Genomic DNA, 26,024 nt, shown 5'->3' on the forward strand with positions numbered 1-26,024 from the left:
ATTGGTTCACTTCATCTAGGTTATCAAATTTGTGGGCATAGAATTGTTTGTAATATTCCTTCATTATACTTTTAATATCCATAGGATCAGTAGTGATGTCTCCTTTTTCATTTCTGATATTAGTATTTTGTGTCTTCTCTCTCTCTTTTTCTTAGCCTGGCTAGAGGTTTATCAATTTTATTTGTCTTTTCAAAGAACCAGCTTTTGGTTTCAGTGGTTTTTTTCTATTGATGTCCTGTTTTCAATTTCATTGGTTCTACTCCAATTTTTATTATTTATTTCTTCAGCTTACTTTGGGTTTAGTTTGCTCCTTTTTAGTTTCCTAAGGTGTAAGTTTAGATTATTGACTTTAGATCTTTCTTTTCTAATGTATGCATTCAATGATATAAACTTCCATCTATACACTTTCTCTGCATTCCACAAACCTTGATGAATTGTATTTTCATTTTCCTTTAGTACAAAATATTTGTAAATTTTTCTTGAGATATATTTTTTCAGTCATGTGTTATTTAGAAGTGTAATGTTTTATACCAAGTATTTGGGGATTTTCCAGCTGTATTTCTGTTATTGGTTTCTAGTTTAATTCCATTATAGTCTGAGAGCATATATATCATGGCTTCTATACTTTTCAATTTGTTAAAGTGTGTTTTATAGCCCAGAATGTTGTCTATCTTGGTGAATATTCCACATAAGCTTGAGAAAAATATTTATTTTGCTGATTTGGGGTGAAGTAGTTGATGGATGTCAATTATATTTAGTTGCTTAGTGGTGGTGTTGAGCTCAGCTATATCCATACTGATTTTCTGCCTGCTGGATCTGTCCATTACTGAGAGAGAAGTGTTGAAGTCTCCAACTATAATAATGGGTTCGTCTTTTTCTCCTTGCAGTTCTGTCAGTTTACTGAATGTATTTTGACACTCTGTTGTTAGGTGCGTACACATTAAGGATCGTCTTTGTTCTGCCTGCTTCAGTCAGCTGAGCGAAGCCTACAGGTACATCTTAAATCCCTGCTTGTTTTTAATGGCAGAAAGTTACTCTAAAGCCACCTGGGTGGATTTCTCCTAAATGAGCATGGAGAGGTTTCTGTGGGTTAAAAAGGAGGAGCTGGAGCGCAGCGCCTTGTAGGGACATGAGGGCGGCTGGCTGCCGGACTGCGGCCAGGTGGGGGCTGGCTGGCCTGGCCAGGTCTCCCGGCTCCCCAGGGTGCACGTCACTCGTGGCCGACAGGGTTTGCCCACTTGCTTTTCACATACCTTCTCCAGGACACGCCTTGAACTTCAGGCGCGCTCTGGATGAGGAAAGGTCCGGGGAACCTGGCGAGATCGGACCGAGGAGGGCACAGGGCGCGGGGAGTCGCAGCGGCCGGCTAGAGCCCTTTCCTCGGGCCTGGGGCTGGTGCGGGCGAGCCGCGAGCCTGGGCGCGCAGGGACCGCGCGGCGAAGGCACGAGGGCGAGAGCTACGTGCTGGGGCCTCTGCTCTGCCACTTGCAGCCACAGCTCCGCGAGCCTCGTCTGGGAAATGGGCCGCCGCCTCCGCAGGGGGTTGCGTGGAGGCGGGAGGAGCCAGTGAGGGGAACCTGCTTCGCAAAGACCGTCAATCAAGTACGGACAAATGCGTGTGAGCGGAGACGGTGACGGTACCGATTTCGACCTCCAGCCTGGTGTGGGGAGGGAAAAGCAACAACAAAACCCTTGCACCAAAGCTTTGCGGCGCTGCGCGGGCCTCGAAGACAAAGGCTGAGGACCCGCCCTAGCGCAGCCCCCGGCCGGTCCCCCGCTGCCACGGCCGCTGGTTCCCCGCTCAGGGTCTCTCTCTCCCGCTCCCTTTCCCCGCAGAGCTGCCGGGATTCCTCGCTTCGGAAAAAATGAGAAAAGCTCCTGAAGGGGAAAACTTTGGAGGCCCGACCGTTTTAACTTTATTTTTAAAATTTTCACCCACTCATTATGTTATATCTCACAGTTCATTACCATTACGAAGAACTTTTACAAACACTGTCAGTAACCCTATTTGGTCCCCATTTTACAGGTGAAGGAGCTGAGGCTGAGATCGGGTAAGCGAATTATCACCCCGCAGGTTAGTTGGGAGTTTCTGACTTCAAGTCCTGGAAGCCAGTGTTTGCAGAGCTGCGAAGCTAAAAGGAAGGGGAGAGGGTGGGCGGAGGGAGGGAGAGCGGGGAGGGGCAGGAGAGCAGGGAGGGAGGGAGGAAGGGAGGGAGGGAAAAAGAAAAACAAGAAATAAAAAGGCATTTAAGAGCTGAGGAGAGAGCACGAGTGACGTAATACACACCTACACACCGGAAGAATACGACTCCGGTCTGTGCCCCGACATGTCGGCTGCGAGATGCACACGCTGTGTCCACTGTGCCCCGCGTGGTCACACGGGGACCCGCCTCTCCAACTCTGCCCTCCGGTGCCTGCGGGAGTCCGGTCCCCTCCTGCCGCAGGGCCGAGGCGTCCCGCGCTGCCGCCCTGCGTCCCGACCCTTCTCGGCTCGGTCGTCCAGGGGCCGCGCTTCAAGATTCTCCGCCCCAGCCTCGGCGATGAGCCGCTGGACCAACAAGTGGCCGCGGCCCCGGGCCCTGCGCGGGCAAGAGCGGCTGTCGGGATGCCTGGGAGGGCGAGCCCTGGCCGTCCAGCTCGACCCTCCCAGACCCAGGCTCTGGGGCTGCTTGGGGCGTGCGCGCAGCTCTGGAAGGACTGAAGCTTGCAGTGACCAAGGCGGCGGGTCACGGCGACCTCGCGTCTCTTGGCACCGCCAGCACCAGGGCGCGCTCGCACACAGTTGCCCAGGTGAACAAATGCCTCGACGCAAGGGAATGAAGGAATGCAGGAGTGGAGCGAGCGAGCCAGCCGCGGGTTCAGGCGTGCATGCAATGGCCAAGCTCTGGACCGGACCCCGCCCGCGCCTGCGACCGGCGCTTAACGCTCAGCTCCTGGACAGCCTGGGCTGGCGAGCTGTCTCCAGACGAAAAGCAAGACAGTAAACGTTTGGAGACAACCACAACACGTATTCTCCCTGCCCGGCCCCATTGTTTGCTCACATTTGCCGTCGGCCTCTGGGTTCCGACACGGACTCGACCGCTCCGCGTTCCCTGGCCCTCGCGCCTTCTTCACCTGGCGCCCGACGCGGCCCCGCGGGTGCGCGCTCCGCCCAGGGGCCAGGCACGGAGGGTTTCAGGGGCTGGGGGCGGAAGGGGGACGCCCCCGCCGGGAAGGGGGTGCCATCCCCGCAGGCCTCTGAGCCTGCTGAGCACCGTCCCCGCCCTAGAGCGACGGCAGGGTCAGAAAGGGTCGGAGTTCCTGCCCGGGATCCTCCACGGTAGCTCAAGTCACGCAGTGGGACCCCCCTTTCCGCCCTCCCTAAAAGCTACCTGCCCCTGGCGGGGCGTGGCCCTCGATCCCAGGAAGGAGCAGTCTGGCCTCCGGCTTTTTCTGGAGGGATTTCTGGAAGAGGGCCCACCGCTGAAATGGCCTAGGCTTCGCGGGGTAGGGAAGTCCGCCTGGATGGCGGACGCACTTTGCAGACCGTCCCCGCTTGGTCCCCTGCGCCAGCCAGCCCCGCTGCTCCAACTCGGGTTCCAGGCGCCCCTGCCCTGCCCGCGCTGACCCTGCCTGCGCCCTGCGCTGGTCGCTGGGGCCCGCGAGAGCAACGGGTGGGGCGCAAGGGCCTGGGGTGTTGCTGCTGCTGGATCCTGGCTGGAGGGGAGGGAAAACCCAGCAATCTATTTTATGAGGAAAGCGCGGTCTCGGATGAAAATTATCCTGGCCTCTGGAGGTTAAAATTAGGACGTAAAAAATGGAGAGGCTGCAGTTTTGCGTCCACTTGCCCCACTTGCGGTGGGCCTATTGCATGTGGCATGCAAAGTACTGGTCACTGCGCGCTGGGGCAGTGAAGTCTGGACTTAAGGGCTTCGTGGTCTGGAGATGTATTAACGTCAGCCGTCGTGTGGAGAGTGGGAGCTTTCACTACTTTCATCTCACCGGAGCTTCACACAGCCGATGAGGTCAGGCTTATCACCGTCCCGTTGTAGGGTTAGGAAAGCAGCCTCCAGAGATACTGGCATTCCCAGAGGCACATATTAACCCACACACTAAGACAGGTTCTGACTCCAGACCCCACGGTCCTCCCACCACAATGCCACCTCCTTCCAGGGTCACCTCTGCGGAGCCCCGCGCAGGGGTGGCGCTAGGTAAATATTTGTGAATTGAATTCCAGGATCTAGTCAAGCCTGCTGTGTGTTATACAGTAGGGTGTGTCTAGGCCATATTTGCTCACTCACGTATTCATTCACTTCTTATTCCGTAGTTCTTGAGCGCCTACTGTGTGCCGGCGCTGATGGAACAGCCCGACTCACAGCGGGCGGGGTGACGCAGGAGCAGCAGCCCGCGCGGGACTGCCCTGAGCTCCAGGCCCGCAGACCCCTGAGTTGCCCGCAGCTGGGTGTAAGGGTGTCGGGACAAGGGAAACTGAGGGAGCTCCCAGGTGAACCCGAAGCCAGAGGGGACGCGGGAAGGCAGGAGCGGCTGCACTCGGAGCAGTGGGACTGCCAATCAGAGGAGAAAAGAGAAAATACAAGGAGAAAATTCCCCGAGAGAAGAGCTAGAGGCGAGGGAGCTGGAGACCCGGCCCTGGAGACTGGGGTGGCGGTGGCTGGGGGCGGCGTGGGGTGAAAGAGAGAAATCAGACGGCGGAACCCAGACGACAGCCACGCCCTCCTGAGAGCCAGGGTGCGGCGGGGCCGTCGGGGGTCCCGAGCGGGCGCTGCACTGACCCCGAGGCGGGATGCAGGGATGCAGCCCCGGCCCCAGCTGCACCACCGCCGCGGCGGCCGAACCTGGCCGGTGTCGGAAAGCAGTAGGTGTGTTCCCTTAAGAACGGCTCACTGGCTGCTCTCGGGATCCACGGTCAAGGTCTCTCGCGCCCAGGCGTTCCCAGCGAAACCTGTTTGGGCTGGGTTCTCCGAGGTTCCACGCGCGGGAGGAGTTGGTGGTGGCCCGGGGCAGGGAGCTGCGCTCGGGCTCCGCGCGGGCTCTGCAGCACCTGCGGGCCGGGAGCTGGCGGGGCGGGGCGGGAGGCGGCCCAGGGCGGCGGGGCGCGGGTCCCGGGCGGGCTCCCGGAGGCGGAGGGGCGGGCCGGGGGCGGGCGCGGGAGGAGGCCCTCCCCGTCCCTCCCCCTCCCGGCAGGTCGGAGCTGGGACCCGCGGCCTCCCGGGACGCAGGGAGGCGGCCGCGCCGAGACCAAGGGAGGGGCCGCGCCGCGGTCCAGAGCCATTGGAGGACGCGGCCGCCCGGAGCTGATAAATAGGGGACCGGGTCGCGGCTGCCGGCCAAGTTGGACGCCCCGACCCGTGCGAGGGCCAGGTCAGCGCCGGCCCCGCGAGGCGAAGCGAGGCGACCCGCGTGCGGCCATGGCCTCGCTGCTGGGAGCCTACCCGTGGCCCGAGGGGCTCGAGTGCCCGGCCCTGGAGGCCGAGCTGTCGGACGGTCTGTCGCCGCCGGCCGTCCCCCGCCCGCCGGGGGACAAGAGCTCGGAGAGCCGTATCCGGCGGCCCATGAACGCCTTCATGGTGTGGGCCAAGGACGAGAGGAAACGGCTGGCGGTGCAGAACCCGGACCTGCACAACGCCGAGCTCAGCAAGATGCTGGGTGAGCGAGCGGGCTGCCCGGCGGGGGGCGCGGGCGGCGGCCGGAGGCGGCGCGGGGCGACCAGGCGCGTGCGGCCGGGCGCTTGTGTGCCCGCGTGGCTGCGCATACGTGCGAGCGTGGGTTCGTGCGGTGTCCGGGATTCAGAGCGGGGACACCTTGGCGAGGCCTGAAGGGAAACTGCACCGCCGGCCGGGGCTGTCAGGGAGGTCCCTGCCCTGGGACAGGAGCCCGGGTCGGGGCCCCAGGGGGCAGGCGGGACCTGGCAGCTGGACGCCTGGCGACAGGGACCCGCGCGCTTGGACACGGCCGGGACGGAAACGTCGAGGCTGGGTGGAACCGGCGTTGGCTAGGAATATCGAAGCAGGAAAACTCGTCATTCCCTAAACTTCAGAACTGGGACAACCACAGAGGAGGGGCTGTCACCCACGAAACTATACTTAACGAGTATTTGTAAAAAGAGGCATTGCGAGAATGAATCCCTACTTTAACTTAATTAGTAAAATAACAGCAAAACTGTTTACTCCAATAGACTCGGTTCGTTAATCCATTTGTCAATTGCAGGAGTATAGACAGTTTGATTCGGGGGCTTGGGGCCGCCACTTTCTGCGCTGACCTGGCCGGGGCTGGGGACCGGGACCCTCCAGGCCGAAGGAGCCCAGAGTGAGGATGTTAGGAAGAAAAGCCGGAGTTCTTGTCGAGTTTCTTGTCTCTCGGATGTCCGGAGCTGAGCACTTTTCGGCCTGGACTTACCCCCATCTCTTTGTCCTTGCAGTCGGTTTTTATTCATTTTAACCGGTGAAAACCTTTCCAAGCACTTGGTGCACGCAGTGGGCGCCAGGCCCCGTGAGAAGGGACTTGAGAGGCAGGCCCTGCCCTCCGTAACCCCACCCGGCCCGGAACGGAGCCCTTCCTTTTCCGTCTGAGCTCAGGGCTCCTTCCCGGGCGGAACCCGAGCGCCGGTGGCCGTCCCTCTGCTGGCCGAAGCCGCAGAGACCAGACCCGGCTTAGACGCGCTGGCAGAGCGGGCGGAGGGCTGGCTTCAAAGGGCCCCTTGCCCAGGGCCCAGCCTCATGGCCAGCTGTCCTAAGGACGCATTAGTGGGACCGTGGCTTCCTGGGCCCCTTCCCCATTAAAAAAAATACAATAAAATTTATATTTTATACTGTGTTGGCATAAAGACAAATACATTAATATATACAATACTAAAACATTTTCCTTGGCCTCAAGGTTCATATTTTTCTTCAGATTTTAAGAGAAAGGAAAACATGTTTTTTGCAGATCCCTGAAAGTTTTTTTTTTTTTTGCTGGGCACAGTGCCTGCTGACCAGGCCAGCCGGGGACGGGAAACCGGCGGTGACCAGGGCAGAGCAGGCTTTCTGGTGCAGGCCCAGGCCAGAGGCGGCAGAGGAGGGAGGTCAGGGAGCCTTGGCCTGCAGGACTGAGACTGCCTGCTCCCGGGAAGAGGGCAGGCAAAGGGACTTAGAGCAGACAACGCCTCCTGTGAGCTGAGCCTGCTGCAGACTACGCCTAGGTGGGCGCCAAGGTTACGGTTCATTTTGCAGGAAAGTCACTGATTCCTTCTTGCTTAGCTTTATAGCCCCTGGCTTGGGCAAGGAAACCAAAACGCTGGTGCTTTTTAAACTGTGGACTTTGTACACCTGTTGGCAGGGGGACGGCAGGATGGTCACCTCCATCCCAGAGCTTGTTTTCTCAGCCCTTCCGCTTCCGACCCGTGAGAGGAAAGGGCTGGGAGTGACAGTCCCAACTTTTCCTCTGTAAGCTTCCTAAGCTTCATTAAAAATTTCACCTAGTCCCACTAGTATTTGTAGGATATTATGAATGAGAAAGTGCATAAGGACAATTAGGCATTTGGCAGCATTTAAAATGAACCTGTATTTTATTAATACTCCAGCATCGAGGAACATTTAGACACCGGGGTCACATTTTATATTCAGACCACAGACGAGTTGTGAGGTGCATCTGGATCTTGGGCCTCTTCCAACAGCTTTGTGGCCTCAGCCACAGGCTGGGAACCCATGACCAGCCCTGACTCCGGAGTTCCTAACGCTTTTCAAGTTACCCTTTTAAATGACAGCTAATGACGTTAATTAACAACTCCATAGAATAGTTATGAACATTCACCCAAGGGGTAGAACACCCTTAATAATCGTCCTCCCCAAGCCCTCAGCCCCTTTGAGGGCCAGGCCTGAGGAGCCAGCCGGTGAGGGACAGAGGACCGCTGGGCGTGGTTCTGCACCTGGCCCTGCACGGAATGCGCCGAGTGAAAACCAGGGGCCTCTTCTCTTGGACCTGAACCTCTGGGCTAGTGGGTCTCAGATTTTAGGATACAGTAGAGTCACGGGGAAGCATGTTAAAGATGTAGAATCCTGAGCCCACCCTAGGAGGCCAGAATCCGAGGCAGCCAGAGTGACCCTCAGAAAACACTGTAGCCAGAGGGATGCACAGTGTACACTGAGAGGTGACAGGGAGAGCTAAGGTGACTTGTGGAACAGACAAGCCAGCAATGATGAAGTTCAAGTGCAGCCAGCATTTAGCACCAGCGGGTTACATGCATGGGATGCTTCTTAAAGAGAGAGTTTGGAGCTGAGGAGTGTCACCACAGCTTTATTTTACGATGAGGGCAGCAGAGACCCAGGGAAGTGGGGGGTTTACTTCTGTCTGGAGATCAGAAAGCAGGTGCCCCCCACAATCAAAGGGTCCTAAACAGATGGCTGGAAGTAGAAGCTTGTGTGTGTGTGTGCGTGTGTGTGTGTATGCGTGCACGTGTGCCCGTGTGTACCGGTGTGGGTATGTGTGTGTCGCAGGCAGATGCTAGCCTTCCGGCCACAGCCATCCAGCAGGGTCCTATTTGACCTTCAGAGGTGAGGAATAGGCACTGGTTAACCTGACACCCTCTAACTGACTCACATCTGTGAAACTACTGATGGAGCCTGGGTTCGCGCACAGAAAGGGCTGTGACATTTAGGCCATAAGTAAATATTATAATATCATTTCCTAAGAGGCAGCAATAAGTAATGAAGGTAGGGAATTTTAATTAAAATGCACATGTGATAGGAACAGACCCTTGAAGGGTAACAAGAGCCCCAATCAATGTCATGGTCATTAGATATTTGTTTCCTGTTGCTGACATTGGGTCAGGTGGTCCCTTCGCTGAGGACCCCGCGTTGCTTGCAGCGTTGGCTTATCTGGTGGCTTTCACAGGAGAGGTGATGCATGAAGTGGCTTTGTGGGGTTCGGCCTCACTGTGTCTGCAGGACCTGGGCTGGGAAGAGGGTTCGAGACGTGCCCTTGTCCACTGTGTCCGTGAGCGGGGAACAGCGGGTAGAGTGGGGACCAGGCGGAAGGCACGTGTGGTGTGTGTGTGGCCGTGTTTGTGTGTGCATGTGTGTGCACGATGCTTGGAGGCACACGTCTGCGGCAGGTGCACACAGATGCTGAGTGTGGCCTTCTCTGCCTTGTGTGAGCAGGAAAGTCGTGGAAGGCGCTGACGCTGTCCCAGAAGAGGCCCTACGTGGACGAGGCGGAGCGGCTGCGCCTGCAGCACATGCAGGACTACCCCAACTACAAGTACCGGCCCCGCAGGAAGAAGCAGGCCAAGCGCCTCTGCAAGCGCGTGGACCCCGGCTTCCTCCTGAGCTCCCTCTCCCGGGACCAGAATGCCCTGCCAGAGAAGAGGAGCGGCGGCCGGGGGGTGCCGGGGGAGAAGGAGGACAGGGGTGAGTACTCCCCGGGCACCGCCCTGCCCAGCCTCCGGGGCTGCTACCACGAGGGACTGGCTGGTGGCGGCGGCACCCCGGGCAGTGTGGACACGTACCCATATGGGCTGCCCACGCCCCCGGAGATGTCTCCACTGGACGTGCTGGAGCCGGAGCAGACCTTCTTCTCCTCCCCCTGCCAGGAGGAGCAGGCCCACCCCCGCCGCATCCCCCACCTGCCAGGGCCTCCGTACTCACCGGAGTATTCCCCCAGCCCCCTGCACTGCAGCCACCCCCTGGGCTCCCTGGCCCTTGGCCAGTCCCTCAGTGTCCCTGTGATGTCCACCGTCCCCGGCTGCCCCCCATCCCCTGCCTATTACTCCCCGGCCACCTACCACCCCCTCCACTCCAACCTCCACGCCCACCTGGGCCAGCTCTCCCCGCCGCCCGAACACCCTGGCTTGGACGCCCTGGATCAGCTGAGCCAGGTGGAACTCCTGGGGGACATGGATCGAAATGAATTTGATCAGTATTTGAACACTCCTGGCCACCCAGACTCTTCTGCGGGCACCGTGGCCCTCAGTGGGCATGCCCCAGTCTCCCAGGTGACACCAACGGGCCCCACAGAGACCAGCCTCATCTCCGTCCTGGCTGATGCCACGGCCACGTACTACAACAGCTACAGTGTGTCATAGAGCCAGAGCCACTGCGTCCAGCCCAGCCCTCGATCCCTCTCCCTCCCGTGTCCAGGTTTTCCCCCCTTAGCCGGGGAGGTCCGGACTGCCGGCCCAGAGCCTTCGGACTAAAGCCAGACTGGGCTCTGCTGATCCAAGGGCCCCTCTGTCCCCTTCCCCATGGCCCACTCCCCCAGCCTGCATTTTGAGTATATTCCTTCAAATGAGCTTTCGTCGGCTACACGCTGGGAATAAGGCCATCAAGTTGCTGAGAGATGCTGTCTCCCAGTAGAGTGTTCACTGACCTCTTTTCCTTGTCCCCATCGTTGAGACACATGGTGACAAGCCCAGCAGCATTCGAACCTCTCCTGTTTTTGACATGGCTGCACCTGGTCTTTGGGTCCTGCAGGTGAGAAAGCCCCGGGCCAGGATTCAGCCCCAGTTCTGCTGTGGACGCTGGTGAGACTCCAACAGGCCCCCGCTCCCCATCCAGCCCACTCCCCATCCGTAAAGCGGGGGACAGACTTGCTAGCCAAGGTCCCCTCTGCTCCGCGGGTTTTCTGGTTTAGGATTCTCTCAAGGATAACTAAAGGAAAATGGGGGAATCGGACTCATTAATGAGCTCCTTAACATGCAACCTGGTGATAATTGTGTGTTCACGGCCCGAGGACACAAGGCTTGCTACACTCCCTCCAAAATGACCAACGAATTCCAAAAGGACTCTTCCAATTTGAGAGAAAGCGCTCATCCTGATTTGGGAAATCGGGGAAATTAACCAGAACGGTTAACTACTTCACTGAAAATGAGATTGGATTCAAGCTGCTTTCTTATATTTTTTACATAAATTCTTTCTTACCGTACACACGCTTCAGGGGAACACATGCAGTCTGAATCCATGCCGTGAGCGTGGGAGAGATGCCCCCACTCCACGCACACCCTTACACACGCGTCCACGCAGCCTAAATCAGGGATACTCTTATTAACAGCGGCAACTTCCGGCCAACTCCCTGTTCCCAGTGGCCCACACAGCCAGGGTACCTGAAAGGACTTTGCCACAAGGCAGCGTCACTGTCTTCAAGTCTAGATGTGCCGGTTTCTCAAGCAAAATTGCAACACTTTTCCCCTCTGTAGATGCAGAGGGAGTCCCCCCCCCACCCCCGTGTGTTATCCAGCACTCGCTCTCTCCCGTTCCTGGGATTTCTTTTTCTCTTCTTCCTCGCTCTTCCTCCACCCCCAAATTGGTCCCTAACTCACAGAGCCTCTGACTTAAAATCCCAGGCACAATCCCTCTGCTCTGATGGGAATCTGTCGCCCTCACCAGCCAGCTGGTTCGTCAGGCAAAGTCCTCAGCCAATGCTTAACAGAAAATTCTGAAATCAGAAACTCACTGTGTCTCTGAGTCCTGGCTGCCCCCACAACCATCTCCATTCTTCCGCCAAAACTCCTTTGAAGGAACATACCTGACAGTGACCTACAAGACAGTTGTTTGTCTTTTGATTTCAGCGTATTACTGCCTGTAAGAAATATGTGTTTTATATATCCTCCTATTATTTTCACCTTGTATTTTGTATTGTTGACAGATCCTCGTTTTTCCTTCCAAGAAGTCTTATTGTACAATCACCTATAAGATATGATTAATCTTTATGCTATTACTGTGTATGCCATTTGGTAATAAATAGTAAATCGTTGACGATATGATTGACTGGTGCACAGTCCAGAATGTGTATTAGTAATCTTGTAAAATAGTATCACAGACAGTAAGCTAAACTGTTCCATTTTTTTCTTTTTTTTTTGGTAACAACTATACAGGCTTTGGAACGGTTGTAGATATCGATTTGTTGGAAATATTTAATTTAAATAAACATTTTTGTACCATGACACTTCTATCCTTTGAAATAGAGTTTTGCAACAAGAAAAAGTTTTCAGAGAAGGCGTAAATATATCCAGTGCTACTTGTAGTAATTGGTCAAAGTGTTTTCTACATCGGCTTTTTATTTTAAAAACTTGTTACCTTGTAGGGGTGGTTCATTTACTTTTATGAATTACAGTAAAGAGGCAAATCCGCATTGTACATGCCGGAAACTGTTGTGATCGTTGACATGGAACAGAAATACCAACTCTGTGAAGAACAATTTTCTCCTCGAGCTGACTTTATACTTGCAGAGTGGAATGAAGTGGTTCAGGCTGTCTGAGGATTGAAAGTAAGTTTTGTCCAATTACTTGCTTGCTTAAGGCTACTGCACTTTTTTCTTCTTTTTAAGGCAGTCTTGAAACATACCTAGCTTGCTCTTTTTTCTGTGTGTTCATGGATGTGATGTCTCAGTGCGTCACGGGCGCTCGAAACTCGAGGGAAGGTTGTGGAGAAGGCAGGAGGGCCCAGGGAGGAGTAACTAAAGGATGCAACGTCTCTGGAGGTTTAGGATTAAAATTCCAGCCAAAAAGCGTCTGGGAAAAACTGGTTACTCAGTCCCCGTGCAGGTCACCTCTGTCTGGCGTCTGTCCACGGTGAAGCCGTCGTAACTTGTTCCCGTCAAGGGCAGCCTGTGTTTTCCCAGGCCCTCTGGGCCAAGGAGTGGGCCTCGGGAGGGCCTACATGGGCACATGTTCATCCTTCAATTTTGATCCTAATCTGCAGTCATTACGCTAATAGCGCTTTATAGGTGTACGGAGCTTTACAGAAAGTTTTATGGGCTCTTTCTCATCCACAGCCTCAGGTGGGGCCCGTCATCTACCACTGCACAACCAGGGACACTGGGACCCAGGTGGGAGGTGGCAGAGCGCAGCTCACCTGCCTGGCTGGGGGGAGCGGGTCTCAGCGCATCCTCAGGTACGACTGTTGGCAGCTGGAGGCCAAGTGCCTTATCATTCAGCGCTTCACCTGGCGGGAGTTACGCACTGTCCGGTTCACACCTATCACAGCGCGGGGAAAGAAAGAACAAAGAGGAAATCACAGGACCAGAGTTAGATGCGATTAAAGACCTCGATGTTCAGACCCTGTCACTGCGACCAGCCAGCGGTGGCTGTCTGCAGTGTCCTCGGCTGCCCAGAGCGACAGTGTCTGCCCAGGACGTGGTCCCTTGACAATGTCCAGTGGGCGTGTAACATTCCGGCTCTTACTGGGACTGGGGGCAGGAAGGCGCAGGGCCGCCCCTCCCCTGTGCTCAGCTGCGAGTGGATGCGTCCTGCCCGGGAGCCAGGGGTCCTCAGGTCCAGCTGGGCGCATCACCGCCGCGGCACCCAGGTGGCTCCGAGGAGGGTTCCAGCTCCCCCTCTGGGCCCCTCACTTGTCCCTGCACTTGTCCCCGAGTCTCCGTTGAGGCACAAAATGACTCCATTCAATGCGCAGAATGAGCTAACTCTTTCTTAACGGAAGCATTCAAACCGATGACTGCTCACAGCTGCCTTGAGTCTGACCGGGCTTAGCTGCCGCCCGCAACGGCTCCCTGCCGCACCCACTGGCAAATCCAGAGCGTCCCTTTCCCCACGCGCCGCAGCGGATGGCACCCTCCTCCTTGCCTTCTGGCCTGGCATGGCTGCTCTCAGCCTGCGATGTGGGAAAGTAGTTTCCGTCTTGAGCTTTAGCACCGGCTTCCCATACGGGGCAGGGCTGTCCTGCCAGTTGCCAAGGCGACCCGATCGGTTCTCCGGAGTCCCCCGGTGCACACGCAGGAGCTCCAGGGACAGCCGGAGGGTGTCCGGAGAGAGCTGGGACCTGGCGACGGGGTCTGGCTTTAACCATCACTGGGTTTTTATTAGGACTTGGGTGGTGAAGCCCTGAGCCCTAAGGAGGTAGGTAGTGAATTTGTAGGCATTTTGGAAATGGCAAAGCTTTGTAGACAGGCACCGGAGAGCTACTGCCTGTTTGGATTTCTTCAGTTTAGGTTGGTTTTAGGCCTGGGAGCTGGCACTAGTGTGAGAAACCCGGAGCCAGTGTTCCGTGACTGTCGTATCGGTGCTGATCGTGTGGGGAAAGGAGGGGAAGGACCCTCATGAAGCTGAGGGTCACAGAAGGACTCAGTTTCCTTCTTTCGGCACTGAGCTGGGATATAGTCCCTTCTTCCTCCAGTGAGGGTGGCCTCTTCGCCGTTCTTGGCACCTGGGCTTCTGTTTGATCCGAGAGTCCCCTACAGAGGGAGGGGTCTGCTCTCTGCAAGCCGGTCTAGCAAGTCCCCACACACGGGTTCTTCCTCCCACCTCCCCAAACCTCCTGCCCCGTCTGACCCATGTCCGAGGGATGCCGCCTGTGGACACGCAGAGCAAGTTGTCCCCCTCTGGGCCGGGTAAGCCTCACCCTGCAGGCTCCAGGTGGCCTTTTTTCCTTTTATGGGACCACGTTTGAGGCTCAGGTTGGGGTGCGGTTTCCGCCAGACACTCTCGGGCCTGCGTTCCTCTTGGTCAGAGACCGAGTGTCGTGTGGACATGGGGCCGGGAGGGAGAGACGATGCATTATACCAAGAGTGGGGGAGGAAAGTAGGGTCTCCCCAGGACCCACCCCCCTGGCCAGAGGGCCCCCTGTGGGTGCTCTTGGAGGGCTCCACGTAGGCGTACAGTGTCGTTTCGCAGGGGCTCACTCTGCCGCACCTGATGGTGGGTGCCCCAGCCCTGCTCACCGCCCTTTCATCTGGTCACTCGTCTCCTGTCTGTCTGGGGGGCCGTGGGGTGGCTCAGGTCTGGGACAATGGGGAGGGACCAGGAAACGCGAGACATATTCTACCCGGAAAGTCACTGTTTCCAATGAATGAAAGGTCTTTGCAGCCTCCGGGGGCGCCAGGGAGGCTGGTCGTGGTGTCTCAGGGGCTCTGGTGAGGAAACCCACTCGGCAAAGCTGGGACTTCTGGGCCGACTGAGGAGGGCAGGGCGGGCGGGGTGAGGCCTTCTCCCCCATCAGAGGCCCCGAGGAGGGTGTCACAGCTCCTCCGTCCCCTCCCGAGGAGTCACAGAACTTTCTTTTTCTTTATTTCTTTCCCTGGAAAACAGCAGCACCAGCTCACACATCAGGGCCCTTTGAAAGTGGGGGAAACTGTGTCCCGTCTTCCGACCTGCAGGAGAGCGGAACACGGGGGACCCGCTGGGTCCCCTGCTCCGGCCGTTCGGGGTGGCCTGATGCAGACGGAGCAGCTGCATTTTACGGGAAAGAACGTGGGGCTTGGAATTAGATTTTCGTCCCAGCTCTGTAACCTTGAGAAAAGGTCACTGAATGTTTGAGCTGGCGGGAGTCACTGTCACTGCCGACCCCAGATTCCAAGGGAAGGAAACAGAGGCCCAGAGAGGCCACGGTACCCGCGAGCGCAAGCGGCTGAGGGCAGAAGCCGACAAGGGGGTGGGGAGAGCTGGGGGGACCAGGGCCAAGGCAGGAGGGCTGGGCTGCTCCCCCCAAGGGCTCAGCTGCACCAGGTCTCGGCAGGGGCTGGGCTGGCGGCTGGTAAGGGAAGAGGGTGCAGCGGGAGGGGCGGGAGGCCCAGGGGGTCAATGTCTTCAGAGGACGTCCCAGGATGTTCCTTCTTCTGCTTCTTGAAGCCCAGCTCATGGTGGGAGCTGGCCCAGGAGGGCGAGGATGGGACGGAGCCTCCTGGAGTGGGGCGTCCCCACGTGCGCCTGCAGGCCCTTCAGGAGCAGGCAGTGGCTTCCTCCCGCCATAGCTGTCACGGAGATGCCAGCGGAGGCTTCCCTGACATCCAGGCAGTCAGTGCCCCTGTGTCATGTTTGTGCCGACCTTGCGTGCCCCGCCCTGCTGGGGCGGCCCTGGGCCAGGCGGCCGGGGTCTGGCAGGCAGCAGGCCCTGGGGACACCGGGGCGCCCAGCAGGGCGGGCAGAGCTCTGGGTGCCGGCCCTCAGCACACGCACTCTCGTCTGCAAGGAGGAGGAGGAGGCCGCAGGAGGGGCAGGAGAGGGTTGTGTTTTCCTGCCCATGGGAGCTGCTGTGACCAGGAGCAGGAGGATGTGGCCGGAGCCCAGTGTTTCCTGCCTGATAAGCCAGCCCCTCCCTGCAGAGCGCTGGCCGGGGCTGCTTCGCCTGCCGAGAGCCCTGCCCAGGGAAGGGCTGGCCGAGGAGGAAAATCACTTCTCCAGATTAGCTCTCTCGGGCCCGGCCTTCCTCCCCGCCCTGTCCCGCAGCAGCCGCAGGAAGCTGGCCTGGGCCCAGCACCCGGCTCCAGGCCCAGGGACCTGGCCGGTCTCAGGGCCCCATGGCCCAGGTCCCCCGGGAGTGGATGCCTTCTTGCTCCACAGTCAGCCACTTTCAGGCGCGACAGCGACTGACCCCTGCCTGTCTTTGTCAGACCCTGTGCCTGGCGTTGGGCTTAGAAAATCGGTCACTTCTTTCATGGTCAGTCCACGGGAAGCCTCCTCCCACCTGGGCAGGTGCTCTCTCTGTGTCTCACCTCGAGACACATTCTCTGAGCTGAGGGCCGTGGGTTTGAAGGCAGGTTGGCACCGGAACCCCAACCCTACAGCCCTGCCCTGATGAGCTGTGTGGCCGGGGAACACTCCGGCCCCTCTCTGGGCTTGGGTCCCCTTCTGTGACTTGAGGGGTGAGCCAAGTGGGAGCGGAGGGTCCTCCTCCCTCCCAGGAGCCGCAGGAAGGTGCTGGAGCCCCCAGAGCAGCCCAGGGTCCTGGTCCCGCCTAGCGGAGGCAGGGGGTGGCCAAAGGGGGAGCACTGCTTTCGAATGTCACCTCGGGCTGGCCCCAGTCCGTGCTCCCCTCGCCTGCTCCCCTCGGGGCCAGTCTCCTGTCCCGGGGGCGGGATGCGGGACGTGGCTCCAGGCTGGGGCGGGTTGTGGGAGGACGGGGCCGGGGAGGCAGGTCAGCTGGGCTCTGCAGCTGGGAGGGAGGCTTCTCAGGCCGCACTGCTGATGCCCTCATTGTGAGACAGGGACCGAGGCCCAGACGGCAGAGGGACCACACAGTGACACTGACGTGACCCCACCAGGACCACGGCCAGCTCTCAGACGCGGCCCTCAGCGCAGCCCTCCCACGGGCCCTGGCATCCACCCCCGACCCGTGCGTGGGTCCCACCTCCTCCCCGCACCCCAGACCTGCTTCTCCATGCTGATTATAAAGTCACCTGTGCACCCCTCCTGAGGGAGCTGGCCCTTGGCAATAAAAGGTTCACCAGGGGGGGTTCCCTGTGCAGAACAGGTGAGCTCGCACCTGCCTGGGAGACAACGTTTGCACACGTGTCCACAGAGAGCCGCATACGCACACTGCGTGCATGCCCTGCGTGCATGCCAGGCGCGTGGTCACACTCCGAGTGTCACGTGACCATCGCCCCACTCCTGGCGCAGGCGTGGCTGTGTCCTTCCACAGGTGCTCAAGCTGGTGCTGAGGCCGGGTAAAGGGCCGATGGAGGTCACGTCGCTGGATGGATGGGGACACCAGCTGTGGAGCAGGGCACAAACTTGTGCTGTTCCCCGGGGTCTTCACGGCTGGACGGGGGGAGACCAGACCCTCACTCTCCTCACTCCCCTCCCGGCTCCTGCCCAGCTGTCTCAGCTGCTCCCAGGCTGAGCCTCCACCAGCTGCAGCTGAGACTCGGCCCTGAAACAGCTGATGGGCGGGAGAAGAAGGTGGGGACTCACCGGGCAGCAAGACAGCCTGCAGCCACCCAGGGCCACGCGCTGCCAGAGCACGGAGAGGGGGCGGAAGTCTGGGGTCTAGTCCTTTTCATCTAATGCTCTGGGGCCTGGCCCCCCACGTGACCTTGGGCAAGTCTCTTCCCTCTCTGGGCCTCAGCAACGTAGAAGGAGGGACTCCAGTTTCCCAGGCTGGCGTGTCCTGGTTCTCTGAGCTGGTGGAAAGAGAGCAAGGAAAAGAGGAGCAGAGTTCCCCTCGTCTCTGCTCCTGGCCTCCGCTTGGCAGTGGTCTCTAGGGAGGTGGTGGGGGCTGTCCCTGGGCAGGGTCCGTCCCTGGGCAGGGTCCCACTGTGCAGAGCCACAGCAGGCGAGCTGCGGTTGCTGCATCTAGCCCCCCAGCACCTCCCGGCGCATCATCCCCTCCTGCCCTGGCTGCCCTGGGCTGCTGCCCAGCCTTCTGTCACCAGGCCATGGCATGAAGCCCCCACACACCTGGCCTGGCATGACCGGCCCTGGCCCTACCTCCTGGGCACACTGCCCGCCTTGGCCACATCACCTGATGCCTCCGCCTCCCTACGTGGGGTGTCAGGCTGACGGGATGGGGCAAGAGGCTATGTCGTCTGAGCCTAGCCTTGCAGATCCTCACGTAACCCTGGCACCCAGGCGCGCTCTCCCTGCCAGGCAGGGCCCGGTGCAAAGCCTGCAGCTGCTTCCCGTGGGAGGCAGGGCCACCACGCCCCAGGGACTGTCCACCCCAGGCCCGCCCCAGTCACTCACTGCCTGTCACTCTGAGCCTCTCCCCTTCCCACCCGGCTGGAGAGGTGATGGCTCCATAAGATTGGACAAAGTCACCTTTTTGTTTGACAACTTTTGCCTTCCCTGGTACTGCCAAGGCAGTGAGGCTCAGACGTCCCAGAGGGACATTCAGGGCCCTTGACGACCAGTCCCAACTTACCTGGCCATCCTCTCATCACCTGTCTGTCCTCACGGCACACCCTGTGTTCTGGGCACAGCAAATTTCCAAATAGGGTACATTTCCTCATACCCCAGTGCCTTTGCACAGGCTGTTCCCTCTGGCTGGAACACCCCCGCATTTTCAGCCGGTGGATTCCTACTTGCGTCTCAGGACCCGGCGCAATGTTCCTCTCAGAGAGCCTTTTCCACACACCCTGCATCCACGCAAGCCTGCCTCTCCCCGGGCTTCTGTGGCCCATCGTCTGCCTAGTCTCACAATCCTCCGGCACAGATGATGCAGGCTCTCATGTCTCCCCTCCCTCTAGTCTGGGAATGTATGTACCTGGGAAAGGCATCTCATTTACCTTCGAATCCGTGGGGCAGGCCCACAGGCACACAGTAGGTGTCCAATCGGTGCTTGTGGGATGGTCGAACTAGGGGCTCTGGTCTGCCCTCTGCTCTGGGTTGGATCTCAGACCCGTTGCTTCGTTTCTCTGTGCCGTGGTTTTACTCTCTGTGCGTTGGTCCTGCTCTGTGACGAGACATTCCAGATCGCGGGAGGAGACAGGGGCAGCGGGAATGGCCCGGGAGAGGCGCCATGGTGGGATGTAAATTCCCAACACCGTGGCCTCTTCCTGGTCCCTGGAAAGCGTTAATTTCACACCGGCTGGCCTGGGTCTCTGTCCTTGCCGGGCTGTGTCCCTACCCCACCCCTGGCCACCCGTCAGGAATGAAAGTATTTGTGATACTGTCCTCACCAGAGCGTGATAAGGAAGAAAATTTGTGCCACATGGGGAGACACACAGACACACACGTCGCAAAGCTGGGTTCTTCTCTTGCCCCCCGGGACAGGTCCTGAGGGGCTGGCGCTGATGGTAGCGTTGGGGTCGATCCCAAGCGCAAGGGTGCTGGTGCTGTAGTCATGAGGGTGCTAAGTCCCCCCTGGAAGTAAGTGCAGCTGTCTGGCAACGTACTGTTCCAGGTCCAAGAACAAAACCTCCCACGGTTTACTTTGCTATTAAGAAACATGCTGATAGTTACACGTAGGAAACTTGGAATTACAGAGACATGACGACAAAGAGCAAGAGGGGGTCCCCTATGAACTCGCCATGCAAGGACGCCTTCTGGGAATAGCTTGTTGGATTCCTTCTAGAATTGTTCTTTCTAGACCCATGGGTGTGCTCACAGGAATATCTTAAATATCTCTTAGAATGTTGGGATTGCATTGTTTTGGAAACTCCCCTTTAAGAAAGCGAATGTGGAGCCTGGTCGCCTTTCTGTGTCAACGTGTGCCCCACAGGGGCCCTTCTGCCGGTGGCTCTCCAGCTCCCGTGTGTCCAGACCCCCCACACGCCCTCCAGGTTGCGGAAGAAGCCTGAGTTGCAGGAAATGAGGACACACACCCTGTACCAGACAGCACTCCACCTGCCGGTCCTACCCGAGGGGCCAGGGATGCAGCCCTGACCCTTTCAGGGTTTCCCAGGCTCAAGCGGGGTCCCCTCTCCTGCACCCCCCGGGACCCCTTCCTGTGCATGTTTCCAGCAACCAAGAGCTTGTGGAGCTTTCTTGTCCCTGGCGTGGGTTATGGGAATAAGTGGGCCTTGTTCTCACTTTCTAAACTGAATTCTGTTATTCCCGTGAATATCAGTTTTCCAAGGACGTGTTTCCTGCTCCCCCATAATCATCCGACTCCCTCCCCGCCCGGCCCGTCCGCCCTGCTTGGAAAGGCCTCTCCACAGACGGCTGGGGACACAGGGACACCCACTTTCATTCCGCGCTGGGTGCCGGCGGGGAAGTGAGTTGTCGAGGGTTACAGGGTGAGTCAGCAGCTTGGCCTCGGCTGCCCCCAGTGCTGGGAATCGGCGCTGGGCCCAGGACTGCCAGGCCTGGCTCTGACGTGCGCGGTCTTGCTCAGGGCGGAAACCTCTCTTCCGGGGAAGGAGGGGCAAAGGCCCTGGGGCGCCCAGGCCTGGAGATGCCTCCCTTTGCTAGAAACTGCATGGGGAGCTTTTTGGGGCTATTTTCCCTGTGTGTCTCCTCTGTCCGGCTGGACTGTGACTACACAGGACGTGGTCTTCCTGTCTCCTGTGCCCCGAGGTGCAGCCCCTTCCAGCTCGCCGCTGGGGAGGACAGGAAGCTCGGCAGGGAGGCAGCGGCGTGGGCCTGGCCTGCAGCTCCTCCACCTTTCGGCTGAGACCCAGCATGAGCTGCTTCGTTCCCTGAGCCTCAGTTTCCTCAGCTGGAAGGACGGGACCCCTGAGAGAGCCGAGACCCCCTCACCGGGCGGAGAGGCAAGTTGGATTCCACCCAACGACTCAAAGCACAGAGGGGGCTTCCCTCCCACTTCACCCCGTCTCTGCCCGTCCTGGAGACAGGGCTCGGAGGCTCAGCCTCGTGTTCAGGGCCCTCAGCCATGTCCCCCTCCTAACCCTGTCGGCCCAGACAGGCTGGGTAGAGGGCACACAGCACCTCAGCAAAGATGCCACTGGAACCCAGCTACTGCGGGCTTCCTAAGCAAGTGCAGAAGCAAGACAGGCCCCAAGATCTAATTTTTGAACTTGGAGCCCAGGAGCCCCGGAAACCTCCTTCGCAGAAGTTCTGGAGCCGCTGGAGCCCCCAGGCAGCCTTGTCTCTGACCACTGCCCCACTCTGCCACCTGCTGCCACAATCCTCCCGACTCCAGCCTTAGCTCAGCTCTCAGCCCGCCCAGCCTCTCCCCAAGGCCGCCTGTTCCCCAGCCCACCCTCCTGGACCCTTCCCTGGTCCTGGGGTCCCTCCTGTGCCCGAATCCTGCCTCTTCTGTGACGGGTCTTGCCCCTGCGTGTCTGGGACTGTCTCCTTACAGGTTGCATGTGAGGTGTTCAGCCTCTTGTCTAGGTCGGATCGCCCAGAGGGGGAGGATGCCGCGTCAGTGTGGTGGCTGATTTAGGGAAAGGGGTGCACAGTTAGGTCAGGCAGGCCTGGGTCTGAATCCCAGCAGGTTACTTGTCGGCTAGGGAACAACAGGGGCATACCCGAACCCCTCTGAACCCCAGTTTCCTCATGCATGAACCTAGGATGCTGCAACAGAGCCTGGGGCGTGACAGGCACTCGGTGTGAAGTCAGAGGTCACTGTATTGCATTATTTTGATCCCCTCTGTGCCTTGCACATCCCAGTTTTCAGTAACTGCTTATATCCGTTGGAAGTGTGGGTTTCTGGGGGTACAGCTTCACAGGGGACCCTGCAGGGGGGGTTTCCTGTGGGAAAGGCCACCAACCTCACAGCCCTCCACCGGCCTCAGCTGTGCTGCAGGGACCTGGGCTGGGCACCTGGGCCATAGGTTAGGGTCTGCCCTGCCGATGACCTTGACAGTGACTTTGGAAACATCCCTTCCTTTCCCTGTTCCTTCACCTCAGCAGTACTATGGGGCGGCTGAAGTGCATTACTCTACGGTCCCTTCAGCTCTAATGTTTTATGATTCTGAGGTCAAAAGACCTTCCAGTCTCACATAAATTATCAAGCTAATATTTTATTCTAAAACTTCAGACAGAGTGGTAGAGGCTGTGTGGTGGGGAAGGTTACTGCTGAGTAATGGCTGTGGCATTAACTAATCGATTTGATCACTTAGCTGTTTATTCGGCTCTGCATTTGTCTCGTGTTCTGTGCTAGCGAGGCAGGTTGCAGATGGCGGCAAGCGCTTCGTCCCTCCCCGCACCGAGACGTATGTCTGTTTCCCACACCCTTGACTCCGGGCTAGGCCCGACGCTGCCTTAATGAATAGGACACCTTGGAAGTGATGCTCTGCCTGTTTCCACCCTTTTAAGAGAACTGTCAGCTTCCGTGTTTTCCTTCTGAGAACCCTGTCCCCATGCTGTAGGAAGCCCCAGCTGCCACGCGGAGAGGCCCACGTGGAGGAGAATCAATGTGAACAGTCTCAGGAACAACCAGCACTGGCTTGCCAGGCACAGAGGCCAGCTGTCTGGGAGGTGGATCCTTCAGCCCCATTCGAGCTGTTCCTGCTGTTGCCATGTGCGGCAGAGATGAACTGTCCACATGGACCCTGCCCAGATTCCAAAATCAGGACAGGAAGCAGTGGACATTTGGCACGTATTCGGTATGTAGTGGCATCCGTGTGAAGTGGGACGGAAACCACGTGGAACAGTTTTCTGTACCCTTGGCTGGAATCAGGGGTGAGCCCAAGAGACTAGGTGGCATCCCACAAGAGGTGTCCGGGATGACATGAACCTTTGAGGAGCTCACAGTCTCATGCCCCTTCTCAGCACACGGGCAGTGGCTATTCCAGGCAGCCATCGGCTCTAACCGGCTGTGTCCAAAGACGGAGGTTCCTTCTGGGCCTGCGCAACACCCACGGGCAACCTCCTCATTCAGAGTTTGAAAGTGAGTCTCTTCAAGACACCTAAAGTGTCCAACTGGTACCGTCCTTGAGACAGTAGCTGCTGGCCTGAGTTAGTGCTTCTTGCAAACGTCTTGGGCAGTGCTGCCCAGATTTTACTCACAGCTCTAGTCTTTTCCTAGAAAAGTTCCAAAATCTCTGTCTTCCTGCCTGGGCTGAACCCCTGCACAGAAACATTGGAGGCATTTGGAGGACAAAACGCTAAAGCTGGTTTGCATGGGAGGCTCTGGGAAGTTTCAACCCGTGCCTCTTCCTCTGCTTTGAGGTCAATGTAGGGGGCATTTCCAGATTCTACCGGAAATCTGAAACCCACAGGAAGGCTGAGCCTTGAGAAACACGTCTGGAATGATAAGGCCTGGATGACATGGTCTCATCGTATCAGAAGCCTGGATCAGGTTTAGAAAACCTATGTCCCCGTTCCCACTCTGGCCCCGGTGCCTTGGAACTGCAGCCGGGAGCCACTTTCTTAGAATGTTGGAGCAGGAAGGGGCCTTAGAAAGGACACAGGGCTACCTTGCTCCTCAGTGCAAAAACGCAGGCCCTGGGAATGGCCTCTGTTCCTGCAACCTTTCAAGTAGGCATAAAAGAACTTTACAGAAAGTGCCAGAAAGCCCTTTGGGGGACATTCCACAAGTAACACTGTGAGGCGCTCTAGTGGTGAAATGTTGATGGTGGATGTAAGTTTGGACTCTGCGTTTCACAATCGATGCCCTACTCAGTGAGAAGGAGGTGACGCTGCGGTTGGGGTAGACACTCTCTGAAGAGAGAGCTATGACCATGGGAAGATTCTGTTTTGTTCTGCTCAATTCACTCATCTGGGTTTGCGTGTGCAAGTTCCCAGGGGAGAGGTCCTGCCCCTGGGCCTGACATTGGCCACCTAAGAGTAGACGCCGTGGTCTCTCTGAGTCCAGAACAAGAGGGTGGCCTATCCCCAGGGACGACCACACCTGTGGGCAGGGTGCGACCTTGGCCACAGGGGCACGTGCTTTGAGGCCAGGGCGGGACCAGAGCTCCCATCTGGGAGACAGGTTTGCTGCTTCTGTCAGGGCTTCACCTCCTATTAGCCAAGTGACCTTGAGCAATCAGTCATTCCACCTGGCTGAGCCTCAGTTTCCTCATCTGGCGTGGCTGAAGCGTCCCCGGCCCTGCCTGTCTCGCTGACCTCAGTCAAGCGATGGGTGTGTGCACGGCGGCTCGCGCAGACAAGCCCCGGACGGCGGGCGGAGCTGCCCAGGGTGGCTGCATTAGGGGGAATCTCTCAGTCTCTCCGCTCCCTCTCGCCTGCCTCTCTCAGCCTGGCGTCCCAGCTGCAGGCTGCTCCGGCCTCCTGGAATCCCGCAGCCTCACAAGCCAGAGGGAGAGGACCCTGTGAGCCTCGGGCAGAAAAATCCCACAATCATCCCCCATGGCTGCAGGTGGGGTGGGTTGGTGAGGATGCGGTGCTTTGATTGGTCCGGTTTGGGTCATGTGGCCGTGCCTGGTCCAATCACTGTGGCCCAGGGCAATGGAGCACTCTGATTGGTGCACTTGGGGAATGTGCTCACCTGGGAGGCGGCACCGCGGCTGGACGGTCCCAGCAGGACCACCAGACTGTGCCTTCCTTTAGGGCACTGCTTGTGTGTTTTTTGTGACTTTACACATGAGACCTATTCCGGTGCCTGGCACAGGATAGGCACTTACACGTGCCTGTTGAATAGCTTTGGCAGTGAAGTTTCCGGCACCCCAGGGTCACTGAGTCATGCACCTGCTGTGGGCCTCAGGGCGCCTCGCCCCTGCCCCGGGACTGTTGTTTATTCCCCTGTTTGTTGGTGCCCAGCGTGAGCGCGTGCGCTGCCCACGGGTCTGCTTGTCTACCGCTGAGTCCTCAAGGCCTAACAGGGCCTGGTACCAATCATGGGTCAATGAATACTTGTGAAGGGAACGAATGTCGCCTGTCTCTGCAGCACAGTGTCTTCACGGATGGAGTCCGACCCTGTTATTTCAAGTTCCTCATCACCTCCTGCATCCGTCTGCCGTCCTCATTTCTACTTTCCACTCCTCTGGGGGCAGTTGTGACTTAGTACGTCCAGCAACCGATTCTAAGTGCATTTCTGCTTCTTAGGTTTGTCTGGTAGCTTTTACCAAGGTGCTAAGATCTACTCTCTCCCCACTTCATAAATGCAACTCAGCTCCATGTATAATAAAATATACATCTATAAAGTATTATAACCAGCCTCCTGGCTCAGGGTACGAGGACCCACGTGCTCTCTCCACCCCCCTCTGCCCCACCCCAGGCCCTGGGGGGCCGACCGGAAAGGGCTGCGTCCACCGGCTGCCATGTAGTAACCTCCTAACCGCCCTGATTCCTGGGGTCACAGCCACTGGGCAAGGCAACAGCTGCAGGACCTGTGTGGCTGTCTGCACGAGGGGCATAATGCTCCCCACCGCCCTGAAAGAGCACAGAAATGAGAGTCCGGGGGCCTGGGGCCTGGTGCTGGCTCTTGTGCCCCTTGCTGTGTGACTTTGAATAGGGACCGGACCTCCTTGAACCTTGAAACCCTTGACACAGGAGAATAGCCTCATCTCTCTTCTAGGATGTTATGGTGCGAGGGGGACCTTAGACACCACCCCACGGCCCCCACCTGACAGGAGAGAGAACTGGTGCCCAGAGGCAGGCGGGACGTGGGCAAAGTCGCACAGCAGACCAGCGGCAGAGCTGGGCTCAAAGCCGGGTCTCCCGACCCGGAAAGCGCTGGTTCCCTGCCTCAGTCTTGACAGTGTAGGTCGTCGTGGAAGGAGAGGTTTCTGGAGCGCACACGGCGGCTCTGCGTCCTCCAGCAGGGAGACCGGCAGGATGCACGCAGCCGAGCCTGCGTAAAGACGTCAGGAGGAATCCCAGGACGCATTCCCGTAACAGAACCGCTGTGTTACCTGCACGGCCTCGCAGGTGTCTGGGGCGCCCTCACTCTTACCTGCTTCCACCTGCCGGTGTTCTGTCTCCAGCGGGGCTCAGGCGCGTTGGCAAGTGAAGTCTCGCCCCCCTGAGAGCAGCGCTCTGTGCTCACAGAGGGGCACGGCGGTCGCCCATC

General features: G+C 58.1%; 1 protein-coding gene across 1 annotated transcript; it reads left to right on the plus strand.

Moving 5' to 3' along the window:
• The first annotated feature begins 5,408 nt into the window (after positions 1–5,408).
• Positions 5,409–10,148, plus strand: SOX7 (SRY-box transcription factor 7). The gene is made up of 2 exons (XM_069485079.1): positions 5,409–5,646; positions 9,135–10,148. Exons 1-2 carry the CDS (start codon positions 5,409–5,411, stop codon positions 10,055–10,057), a joined length of 1,161 nt encoding a protein of 386 aa, XP_069341180.1. The 3' UTR covers positions 10,058–10,148.
• Positions 10,149–26,024: the final 15,876 nt, after the last annotated feature.

The sequence above is a fragment of the Eulemur rufifrons genome, chromosome 12 (assembly GCF_041146395.1).
Source record: "Eulemur rufifrons isolate Redbay chromosome 12, OSU_ERuf_1, whole genome shotgun sequence".
Taxonomy (NCBI): Eukaryota; Metazoa; Chordata; class Mammalia; order Primates; family Lemuridae; genus Eulemur; species Eulemur rufifrons.